We start from the raw sequence: 12,470 nt of genomic DNA, 5'->3' as shown, positions 1-12,470 counted from the left end.
TGTTTCCTTCTCTTCTCCTTCTTTCGACTCCTTTCACACCAGGGCCTAAAATAACTCATTTCACCTCCCACTGGAACATTCAGCACGACAATCAATAGATTAGTTTCAACTCCTGTCTGTGAGCAAGGCTCAGTCGGTATCATGCCGCCGGATGAGCTCTTAATGCTATCAGTTTTAAGCTATAATATATTGCAATCACCCTGTGGCAATTTAGAGATTATACTGCAGACACTTTCACAAGGTAGGGACGTTTTTCTCATTTTACAATGCGCGGATGTGTCCTTGTATATGCTGCGAGCGGTGTCAGACCACGGCCCTTTGTGTTCTTTAGTATTCAACCAACATTCCTGGCTGTTTTCAGGCCTTCAGTCCAGTTAGCAGTTTGTTCATTACTTTTGTCATTCGACCATTACTTCTTTTACTGCCCGCTAGTGTCTCATCAAGACTGAAAGGCAGTAACAGCTTCCATTCTCTGAAATGATTTACTGTTCAAACAGCCCAGTAATGACATTTCTGATAGAGAAATTAGACGGCAGTCACTGTCTGACTCTAGTGAAATTAAATCCTTAATTGATGGCAGGAAGGATGAAAAGGGCGTCTTGCCTCAATACTGCCAATGGCCATGACTTTAGGGAAGTCTAAATAGGGCCACGTTTCGGCCACGGCAATCTAGGCAATTAGTGGCGTTTGTTTTGTATGCAAATGTTTATCAGTTTTGCACGCTCTTGGTGACAAAGCTCTTTTCTTAAATGCCATGCAACAACTATGATTTGATTTGATTTATAGATACAGAAGACAAAAACAATCCAAAGATAACATGTAAAGTGTAGACACTTATTTCCAACATGGTCCCTGGAGTCAGAGAAAAACAGGACAGACGACTACACATAGCACGCACAGAATCCCTAAAATAATAAGGAACAAAACCAAGGACGTCCTACAAATGAAAAAAAAAACAACAGAAATGATCTTCAAAACCGTGTCCTAGTATTTTCTCTATTCACTTGCTGTATTTTGGAATTGGTGAAAAAAAAAAAGTCATCTTATGCAAGCTGGATGAATCATTTGCCACTTTTCTCGGAGTGTTACCTGATGAAACCAATTGCGTACTTGTATAACACCTCAAAACACCGAGCTGGTCTGGAATCGGTGTTCTAGGAGTAGAGTCAGTGATCCAACATATAGTTTTTATTCATTCAATTTGCAATAATCTGTCTCCCTGCAGTGTTCTGAACCCTTCAGCCTGTCTCTTTCTGTCTCTGTCCATGGTGCTGAAACATTTAAACATAGTTTCTAGCTGTCAGATATCTCTCCCTTTTTCTCTCTCTCATTCGCTATTCGCTTTAGAACAGACACTACATTATTAACTTTATAGCGAGCAGTAAACACAGATTCTAGAAACTCATTTTCCATCATCACTTACAAGTGTAGCATTTTCTTTTTGCATCTATAACGTGACACAACGCATAATGTGATTACCAAAAATAAATCACAAGCCCTGATAAATGAGCTGCATTTATATAGAACTTTTCAATCTTAGATGGAAAAGCGCTTTACAATATATGCTTCTCATTCCCCTGGCCTGACCGTTGGGAGCTATTGAGATTCAGTGTGTAGCTCGAGGATATGGACAGGAGAAGCCAGGGATCAAACCACAAAATATATATATATTCTAGTTCTTTTCTATGATCACTTCTATTAAATATTTTACAATTACATGCTAGAATAGACCAGATGTTGAGGTGTACGTGCAGCACTTTGCCCTACACAAGTCACCTACACTTCTCTACAATGTTTTTTGAACCCCTCCGACACTCTGGGGCGATGGATTTGGAGGCAGTGCCAGAGGTCTGCAGCAAAATGCTCTTTATTCAATGCACTGAGGCCGCTGGGGGCATTCAGTTTGTACAGTGAGGAGATAGTCCCATTCCCTGAATGTGAGCCAGCAAATATTATGCCACACATGCTGCCGTTAAACAATGCCGTTCCTCCAGGCCCAGAACGGCACATTTCAATTACGCATATCTGCATGCATCTTCTCCCAGGGGGAGGTAAATAAACATGCAAATGGACAAACAACATTTAATCTGACTCAAAACTCTTTTACCAACACAAACCAGGGGTTATCATCGTGTGGGAGTGCTATCGCTCTCCATGCGCTGTATGTATAGCGGTGTTTGAGTGTGGCGGTGTCCTTTCCACATGCCTTTTCATGTATGGCATGTCGCTCTGTGTGCACACATTTGTCTGCACACATTTGTCTGCAAGTTGCTCTGGGAATTCATTGGTGGATTTACCTATTGTCTCCCATAATCCTATGTTTTGCAGATGGGATGTGCAAAACCCCCTCCATGCCTCGGCGCCTCTTTTTTCCCCTCTCTCCCCCCTGTATCGTCAGACTGGGAAACAGATGATCATCCTTTGAACCCATTACTCAGCCTGATCCTCTTATCATAACCAACCTTCCCGAGTCTCTAATTTGAGGTCTGCCAAACTCTGCTCTGTGTACAATGCGGCTTTCGTCTCTGTCCTGCTGTGGGTTTTTTTTTTTTCTCTCTCGACGTCAATGCGAAGGGAGGGGAGTCAAAAGAGAAGGAGAAAGAGAGAGACAGAGCACGAGCGAGAGGGGCAGAGAGATGGATTGTCTGCACACATTTGCACACCTGTCTCTGGGGATATTCCACCAATCTGAAATAAGACAAGTCTGTGGGCGGGTCAGTATTCTGGGAACACAGTGAACAACTCATAAAGGCTTCATCTCCAGCTACCTACTCCCCACACCGTTCCACCAAGGCACAGCTCATCCTTTTCTCCCCTCTCTACAGTATCTCTCTCTGTCCATGTCCTGCTACACTTAGGTAGAGGCACATGTTGTTTAGTAAATTACACTGTGAGGAGGCATGGTCAGTTAAGGGGGCTCAGGATGTCCTCCGTCAACACTGCCTTTGTGCAGTAGCTTACCGCTGTAGGGAATACATCACACTGCCTCGCTGTTATATGGCAGCATATCAAACACTGCAAGTAAAACAATAGAAGGAAGGATGCATCCATTGAGGGTATACATGATGTAAACAAATAACTGTCTTCATTTACAGCATAATTGCTGCCCGTCTCATTCTGTTATTCCATTAGTGTCGATGAGAAGGTCACTATACAATGATCTATAGCCATGCATATGAGCGCATTAAGTACATACGCATGCATACGTGATTTACACACAGACGTTGGCATATGTTCATATGAGCAGAGCATCCCGAGGCAGCTCTTGCACTGAGCTGGGAATCAATTACTCACTCAGCTGCATATTTTTGGGGATCAAAGGATCACACACCTTTGTGTGCCGGGGCATGTACTAAAAATGTACCCGTTAACGAATACCTCCGTCAGATGCATCGGGAAAAACAAATGCAGATTTGCATTCCCCCACAGAACATTTTCGACGCTTACATCAGAAATACCCTGAAAGGCACAGAAACAGATAGAATTGGCTACTTTCGCAATCAGAGGAAATGTATGCCGTATCCCCGAAATGAAACAAGTGACACAAAAAAAGATGTATTACCACTCCTTAAAAGTGTTTTGTTGAGGTGAATTTGCATGAAAGAGACTTTTTTTTTTAATCTTCCAGAAAGTAATTTGCTTTTAAAGTTTTGGAGGAAGTATGAAGCAATTTGTTTTTAAGTTTAAGAAAGTTTGGGTTTTGGTGATGTAATGAATGAATACAATTGACTAAAACATAAATGATTAAACATTTTTTTTGGTAAATAATAATGGTTGTTCTTACAAAATGACTGCTGACATGATGGTAAAGCACAAATTGTGACTCATCTGATACATTTTCTTACAAGATATCTGTATATATGTGTGTTTTGAAAGACTTTATGTGTTTGGGAAATGATGCCGCAAATCTCAGGTGCCAATATGTTCCCAAAACTCAAACAGCATTCCGGGAGAATAAGAAGAGAAATCCATCTCATCCGCGCATCAGAGCATTGCTTGCAAAAAATCTTCACTTTCTGACATTTACATTCTTCTCCTTTCCCGCATCGCAGAGACATTTTGTGGCTGTTGCATTATGCAAACTTAGCATTGCTCTGCAGTTCCTCTATTGTACCTCAATAACACTGACAACAAATGGCATTTAAACCCACCACAGGGGTCGACTGCATCCTGCCAAAAGGGAAATGCAGGACGGAGTGTGAAGGCATCGTCAGACTGCGCATGCAACACGAGGAATGTGCACCTGTGTAGTTTGGTGTGTGGGCGAGACCTGCTAACTTCAACACTATTCATATTATTATGCTTCTTAACTGTTATGTGGCACACTGGGAGAGACTGAGCCAAACATTTGCCAGCTGTTCTAGTGATACTGGCTTGATGTATTTGAATAGCATGCTGGCAGAAGTGTGAGCTGCTCTGTTATTTAGTAACGGCGCCAAATGACTGAGACAAATTACAGTTTGTAAACTATTGCGGTGCATTTGTTGCATTGTTATTTGCATTGTCTTGTTTACCAACCTGGCTAGCCTGCGGTGCTTGATACCAGACAGATTAGAGAGGCAAACAAACCACCTTCTGTGAGCCCAGGTTCCTCTGTAAAGCACTCTGATTAATACGTCCAAATGTGGAAAAGGAGTCGGTCTGATGATGATTTTATTAATGCAAATGATCCTATTAATTCCCTTTATGTCGCATTGACACTTATCACAATCTTAAAAGTAGGTGTGCCTTTTATGAGTAGTCTCCTGAAACCTTAATGAGTCTCTTTTTATTCTCTGCTTCATGCAGCACTCTTAAATGCATATTATCACCCTCTGTCCGCCAGCTGACAGTCCAAAGAGAAATAATATCACCGAAGCCCGTGGGCAGGAGAAGAAGAATATTTCTGTTTAGTGTGTTTGGATATTATGGATCTTTGCGTCTTTAACTAGGCATACCCTTAGGAGAGTATATACACAAATAAGCAAAGGGTGGATTTTCACTTCATAAACCAAAACAACATGAATACATTATGAAAGCTGGCGTCAAGATTAATAAAGGAAATCTCTACTGGGGGAGCCACGGAGAAGTTATGATGCTTTACTGTGATACTATTTGTCCTGTTATTCCAAGTTTTTAAAATTGGTATAGTTATTAATGGAATTGTTTGGAGAAAACTGCACTGTGGTATATTTGAAATGAAATGAAATATTCATAAATTGCTAATTCACTCCTAAAGTCCTGAGGTCATGATATTATTGCTAGTATGAATGGACTCAATCTTGAAAAGGAGATTTTCTTTATATATATATATATATATATAAGAAGTCTTATTATAGTTTTTATTATATTTAGTAGATTAATACTCGTTGCCTTGGCTGGATCACTCTATATTTAGCTCTAATTTTAGTCCGTGGCTGTAATGTCCTTTTTTCTTTCACCTCTGGCAGCTGTGGGTCCCCTTGAAAATGAGATGATAGATCTCAACGGGTTTATGCTCGGAATAATAAATGCCTCTAATATCACTGGTGCTTTGGTGCCACTTGCCATTTTGTGAGGCGATACCACGGCCCTGCAAACGCTATATGTGGTAAAAAAGTTGGTATTAAACGAGATGCTTGCGCTCTCCGGTTCAAAGTAAGTGCAACCGACGGCCAAGACCTCTTGCTGTGGGTCACTACAGTATGCACTGGATGCATTAATCCATTTAGAAAAAACAACATATGGCATGGTTAAATGAGCCCTGACATGCTGAGTGAATGCTTTATATAGCACAAGGCGCTCAGAGAGGGCTGTGGCATTGCTCTGAGCTGTGCTTTAAGGCAGCGAGGAGACAAACAGTTAGAGAGCGACATCACACAACGGAGAGTTCACCGGTTCAGCCCTCGCAGCTGCCAAGTGTCCTGCTGGGGCAGCGTTATGTAACACAACCAGCTACTACCTGTTATAATTGATTTCATTATATATATATATATATATATTATTTTATTTATTTCAATATATATTCTCAAAAGTTACTTCCTCCATTGTTTTGTCAACTATGATGTGCGTGACGATGCCTCTGTTGTTGACATAACGTGATATGGCGCTGTCAGGATGAGATGTGATTTATGATGTTGCTTGGACCCCGTAGGGCACTGTTTTGCATATATATATCGCAGTAAGTTTGAATATAAATAAGTAATGTGTTTTATGTTTTAAGCAATGAAAAAGCATCCCCTACACAAACATGTTCCCATAGGTACAATGCCATCGGCATACATCCTACTTCCTGAATATTGAGTTAGAATAAAAAACAAAACAGGTAGCACACTCTATGACGACCATAATCTGCATAATTATAGTTACGAGCACTCATACATATTCATAATTCTTGAAAACAATAATTATAACACATTATAAAATGACTTATAAGTTCAAGCAATACTTCATTGCTGGTCACTCACTGACATTTATTTTTTTGCATCATAGTTTATGATAATTCCCATAGTTGTACTACATTATAATATTTTTATAATGCATTACAATCACTGTTTTAATGCACTCTAATATGATTATAAGTTACTTTTAGTGCTCATTGTTTGCTATAATATGGAATTATTGTTATAAAGCATTATGGGTATAGTTCAGTGCTTATAACTATACTTATACAGCAAATTATAATGCATCATGAATATGTTTTAATGCCTTATAGACATGCAATGAAAGAAAGAAAGAAAGAGAAAGTGCGACCAATAAACATATTATAATTTATCAAATAGTGGCCTACACTTGTATTTACCTAAAAGGCAGAGGGAACCAGGCCTTTATTTGGAACATGCTTATATTAGAGACCTAATAATAACCTTTAATTCCTAATATCACCTGCTTATCAAGTAATGCAAACTTCCTACATGTTGATATATTCAGTTATATGTACATTACACAGCACTAATTCCATCTGTATAACAAAAAGAGTCATGTCATACTCTCTTTTACTTACTTTTCGCCGATTTACGTTAAGCTACCGTGAATGCAACTCAGCACTTCCAGCAGATTTTTCACATTAAAAGCATTTTGGCTTTCCCTTTATTGGTAGGCTTTTAATGTGAAAATGGAAAAGTGGAGCAACTGGAATTAATAGGTGGTTAAATCAGGTATTCAGGTTAAAAATAGAAACCCAGAGCAGCAATGTGGTGAGCTGTTGACCGTTGTTGTTGGCTATAATGTCACTCTTTCACCACAGCCTTTATTAGTGAACTTGATTTGTTTGTGCTGTTAATGACACTGAATACTACTGTTTATATGTTTAACATTTTAGTCTTAGTTTCTGAGACTCCTTACCCTTCTGAGAATGATGATCCCCTCTTGGTTGTGTTCGTTCGTGGTGATGTCAAACATGGCGCCTCCGTCACCTGGCACAATGGTGTACTCCACTTCGGCATTTTTCCCGATGTCCAAGTCGTGAGCTTTGATTCTGCCGACAGCAGACCCCACCGAAGAAGACTCGGGAACTCGTAGGTGAAAGAAACCTGTCAACAAACAAACATCAGACTGGACTCATTTATTATCATCACTTGACATCGGCTGGAAAATAACGAGCCTCTTCACATCCTCCGTCCTTTATGTGGTCTCTCACACACAGCCGTGTCTTATCCACCCACGGGCGAGCAGCTGATATGCTCTGTCTGAAGTCAGCCCTGTAGCGATGGGCATGACATTATTCAATTTTGACGAGCTTGGACATCAAGGCTGCTCAGCTCCTTGTAATTGGCTGGCTCAACCTGTACCACAAACACAAGAGCTTTGGGGGCTTTGATACTCCCAACAGCAGATATCACTGCGGCGGACGAGGGAAGAAATCTACAAGCAAACAAACTGTGGATTGATTGATTATCCCTCACGCCTGACAATAGGTGGTAACTAATCTTTTTCTGTGCTTCACTTTCAGAGATGGCTAGCTGTTCCAACAACATTATCTGCATGAAAACATTACTGTTGCATTACAGATCTATTGCGAAACACCTGGCGGCTTCATAAAGCCGCCATTTCTGTTTCAACATTATTCTGAGGACTTGGAAGGCTTTTGGGGTAATTATGCATCTCATTCTTTACTTGTCAGGAAATCAATGTGACATTCATTCATTCTGATGTCAAAGGTTACGCAACATGTATTTGGGGCTATTCATTGTGACCGAATGTGAGCGAAATTCCACGAGTCCTTATAATCACAGTGTGGCGGCCATGATCGCCTTCTTGTATTAACACATTCTCAACACATTCTCAACACATTCCTGTATTTGATTGAACTTGACACATGTCTCTGCTGCAACAAAGACTCAGCCAAGACTTGCTTCTAGAAAAACAAGATTTTTTTCTTCTTGGAATTTGATTTATTTGGCCCGTATATGACAAATAAAGCCTAAAAATAGGGGAGGGCGATGTGCAGGAGAGAAAGGCCCGCATGCGTCTCTTAGAAGCTCCTTCTGAGGATAGTGCTACTTGACACACAGTGGCATCAAACTTGGAGATGGATGAACTTGAACACAAATGTTTACAATAAGCCAGAGTGTTGAGGCACTCGAAAGGGTGAACCGGGAAGCTGCTTGGCAGAGATGGTATTTCTTTTTTTCTCGGGGTAGCACCAGAATAAATGTACTGAAACAAAACCAAAATATCTTTTCTTGGATTGTAGGAAAAATGTTGCATTTAACGTTGCCGTCATTCCTCAATTTCACTATGCATCTTAGCTTTTTTCCTCAGTGTCCCAGGATTTTGAGAGGAGAGCTGAGGCATAAGGATGAATTTTGGCTGCTATAATTTCAATAAATAATCAAGTACTTTCAAGGACATGCATTCATTTTAAAAAAGTCTTTTAAGGTTCACGTCCTCTGAAGGACGGGACGTAGCGCCAGTGCCAAAACAGGACGAGCTGCAGGTTAAGAGAGTAAGCAACCAGCTGTTAAATGGCACTGTCAGTGGGTTCACAAGCTTCTAGAATAATTCCACAAAGCCACATGCAGTTACAGTATATATACACCCCTATTAGTCATTGCAGGCATTGCATTTGCAACCACATCTGGTGCCATTAGAGGTTCATTCAGGGGATTGACGGTTTACAAATACTTAATCTATAATAAAAGGGTGAAAAAGAGGATTTCTGGAAAAGACAGATGTGGGATCCATGCAGTAATATTATAAATAAACTGAATCATCTGATGAGGTCATCCAATGTAGCCATTTTTTTATTTATTTTTTTTAACCTGTAAGCCTTCTGTAGATAGAAGAGAGAAGACGACAAAGAGAGGATTTGGGACAGGGCGGAGGAGCCGCCATACTTGGCCCACACCTCTGCTGTGACAGCATTATGGAAATATCATCTTTTCCCCGCAGCCAAAGGAGCTTGACCGCCTCACTGCCTGTATTTACATTCTGAGGAGACCACTCGGTGTCGCCTCGCAATACCTGAAGAGACTGCATCAATACAGAACAGTATTTTTTGCTTTCCTATCATACACTTGATTTGGAATAGAATACATATTGCACACAATTTAACATTCATGCTTAGTATAAGTAGAGAAGCTTTCACAGATCAACGTATTTACAGTAATGAGTTTTTTTTTTTTTTTTCCCGCTTGGCTTTTTACATGACCTGGTGAACGGTACAATCGAATTAATCTGGTTCAGCAGCTTATACAAAATACCGGATGAAATACAGTGTTTAAATACGCCGACTCAATCCCTGGTGCAGCACCATCATCATGCTCCAACCCGATCTAAATATAGAAGGATGCCCCATGAGCGAAATAACACCAATCCTCGTGTATTTGCCAGGAGTATGTAGATGTAATCATGCTAAATAAACAGCCCCTTTGCTTACGACGGCACATAATGACAAATAATGAAAACCAATTACGCAGAGTAGACATGATGAATACCCCCTGCCCTGTTGTAATTGCACAGTGTTTATTTGGTGATCATAAAAATGTTTGAACCTGCGTATAAGGTCACCTGCGTTATTACTGTTTAACAAAAAAATGAAAGGCGGTGTTGTTAAACAGCAATTAGTTTCCAATTTCATCAGTTAACAACAAAAGGCACTCACTTTTGGAGAACCTGGGTGGATTATCGTTGACGTCGCTGAGGGTGATGTTGATGGTGGTGGTCCCGGCCAGCCCCCCCAGCTGGCCGCCCATGTCCTTGGCTTGGATTAACACCTGGTACTGTTCCTTCACCTCTCTGTCCATATTGGGCAAGGCTGTCTTTATAACACCTGGCGTACAGCAAGATTAATAGGAAATACAGGAGACATAGAGGAAGAAGACAAGAGAGTGAAAGATAGAGATAGTGAGAAAAAAAAAGACAAAAGAGAAAAAGTGTTAAATATAAAATCTCCTGAAATATGTTTGACGCTAAATGCGCAATTTACCTCAAAATTGCACCTAAAGAGCACCGCTCCCAGGATGGAGCAGCTTGTGCGACTCTGACCAAGGCTGAAATAGAGGTCATTTCACAAACCGGAGACACTTGACATTCAATAGGGAACTCTGGTGAAGCCATATAATGATTCACTTGAGGATCAGAGACCCTGAGATCAGAGAGCGTTTGTACTGCAGATTAATAGCTAGGTCAGTGGGAGGTTGGCAGGCTAAAAGGCGGTGGGCAGCAAGGTGGGCCTGCACTTTTTCCCTCTTCGTCTTCCATTTAATGTGGTGAGGATGCACCATTTGATCCGCAGACCCCGAAAATGTGTGAATACAAAATTCATTTTTTGAAATTTTGGTCATGTTTTTCTGGAGAAGGGGGATGTCTGTCGCTGAGATGGGTAATTCTGCGACATGCAGGGGTGATTTACGCATGTTGTTGTCACCTCCCTCCCTCGCTCACCTTCTTTTCCTCCCAGTGTTTGTGTTGATGTGCGTTTGGATAGACGCGGGGCCCAGCAGGGCAAACATTGACTGTAACAGTTTGATTTTTTTTCCCCCGGCATCAGTTTGACATACAGCCACAGTATGCGCTCTGTAAAACTCTGGGATGAGCAGCATAATCAGCAACAGATTCCGCCGTATCTGCCCGTGTGATATGTATGAACCTATTTTCGTATGCTTTGAACTGCCCCAGATGGGAAGCCAACAGCAGTCCACTGCCGGCAAACGCTGGTGATATGAAGGTATTTCACATTTAGAGCAGTCGTCTGCCGTACCCCCCCTGCCTTACTGCTACTCTGCAACCTTTTTACTGCCATTTCACCACCCGCCTACACCAGCAAAGTGCAGGTGTAAATAATGTGCAAATAACTAAATAACGCTTTTGGTGATTTCAATTCAAGCTACCAGCTCCAGCGGTTTTCTGGCTAACACAATACAACACTATACTCAGTATATCCTTGCAGCAAAGATTCAGAAAGTCACTGGCGGTTTAGAGATCAGAGTTTATTTCCTGTTGCTGAGGCTGTCAGTTTGTGGGTTCACCTGACATTTTGATATATTGCAAAAAGTGATTGCATTCCTCCGCCCCAGCGTGCTAGCAACTACCATATTTAGAGCTGCCGTGCTTAAAAGAGCTCGCACATTTGACAGTTTTTTATCTAGCTGTCTCTGAACCAAACCTCCTGAATGTTTACATCATATTTTAATGCTTTTTTGATAATATTAAAAAGCTTGATAGAAACGCTGTTTGATTTAAAAGCAGTGTTTGATACAACTGCCTCTTACTTTGTACCTGTCAGATAAATAATTCACTGTCTTTATTGGAGAGCATGTGTCCTTTTATGGCCCACTGATTTGTGGAGTGGCCTGCGGGTCAATTCTGGGACCAGTTTTATTCTCATGATATATGCTTGCAGTGGTCCACACTACAGTGTATCGCACACACTGTTTGGAAGAAACTCCATAAAACATATCAATCAAGACTAATGGCCTAGATGACCTTATTTCACCGCAACATTGCCTCGCTGCACGTGCGAGGTGCACATAAAAGAGAGGTAGTTATTGTTGACTTGCATATTTAAAGCCACAATGAGGAATTTTGTGTTGATTTTGGCGGTCCCTGTGGACAAAAGCGGTAGTGTTTTGGAGCACCAGAATCCCTTACAGCGGCAGGGTCTGGAAGTCCAACACGGCACATATGGCCGCTTAGTCACGCCCCTTGGCATCACAAAACCACTATAGCTAGGTTTAGGAATGAACAACATGGTTGTGCTTAAAACTACTACGTTTGTACAGTGAAAATGACACTGAACGTTGTGAACATGGGACACGAACGAACAGCTGATTGTAACGTGACGCACGGGACACAAACAACCATCTCCTGGATGAAAGCCTTGCGTTTGTTGGACCCATCCAACTCCCCTCCCGCCTGCCCAGTGTGTATGTTTTCACTCTTTAACTATGTCACCACACTCCCAGAGCAATTTACTGTTGTCCCGGATGGGTTTTCATTACTGTTAATGGAACGCCCGGTGCATTTCATACCGGCACTAAAGGGTACAGAACGCCGACGGTTGTGACAAA

The 12,470-nt window shown here is 41.3% G+C and overlaps 1 protein-coding gene across 1 annotated transcript in view; it reads right to left on the bottom strand.

The window, feature by feature from the left end:
• Nucleotides 1–12,470, bottom strand: part of LOC119480827 (cadherin-12-like) — a 112,708-nt gene that overhangs the window by 30,692 nt on the left and 69,546 nt on the right. Inside the window, exons 5-6 of the mRNA XM_037757431.1 lie at nt 10,064–10,231; nt 7,303–7,490 (exon numbers count right to left, since the gene is read on the bottom strand). Of these exons, the coding sequence (XP_037613359.1) occupies nt 7,303–7,490; nt 10,064–10,231 (356 nt within the window). The remainder of the gene's footprint in view (nt 1–7,302; nt 7,491–10,063; nt 10,232–12,470) is intronic.

The sequence above is a fragment of the Sebastes umbrosus genome, chromosome 21 (genome assembly GCF_015220745.1).
Source record: "Sebastes umbrosus isolate fSebUmb1 chromosome 21, fSebUmb1.pri, whole genome shotgun sequence".
NCBI lineage: Eukaryota > Metazoa > Chordata > Actinopteri > Perciformes > Sebastidae > Sebastes > Sebastes umbrosus.
The sequence above is the reverse complement of the archived record's forward strand: the minus strand, read 5'-3'. Positions and strand labels throughout refer to the sequence as shown.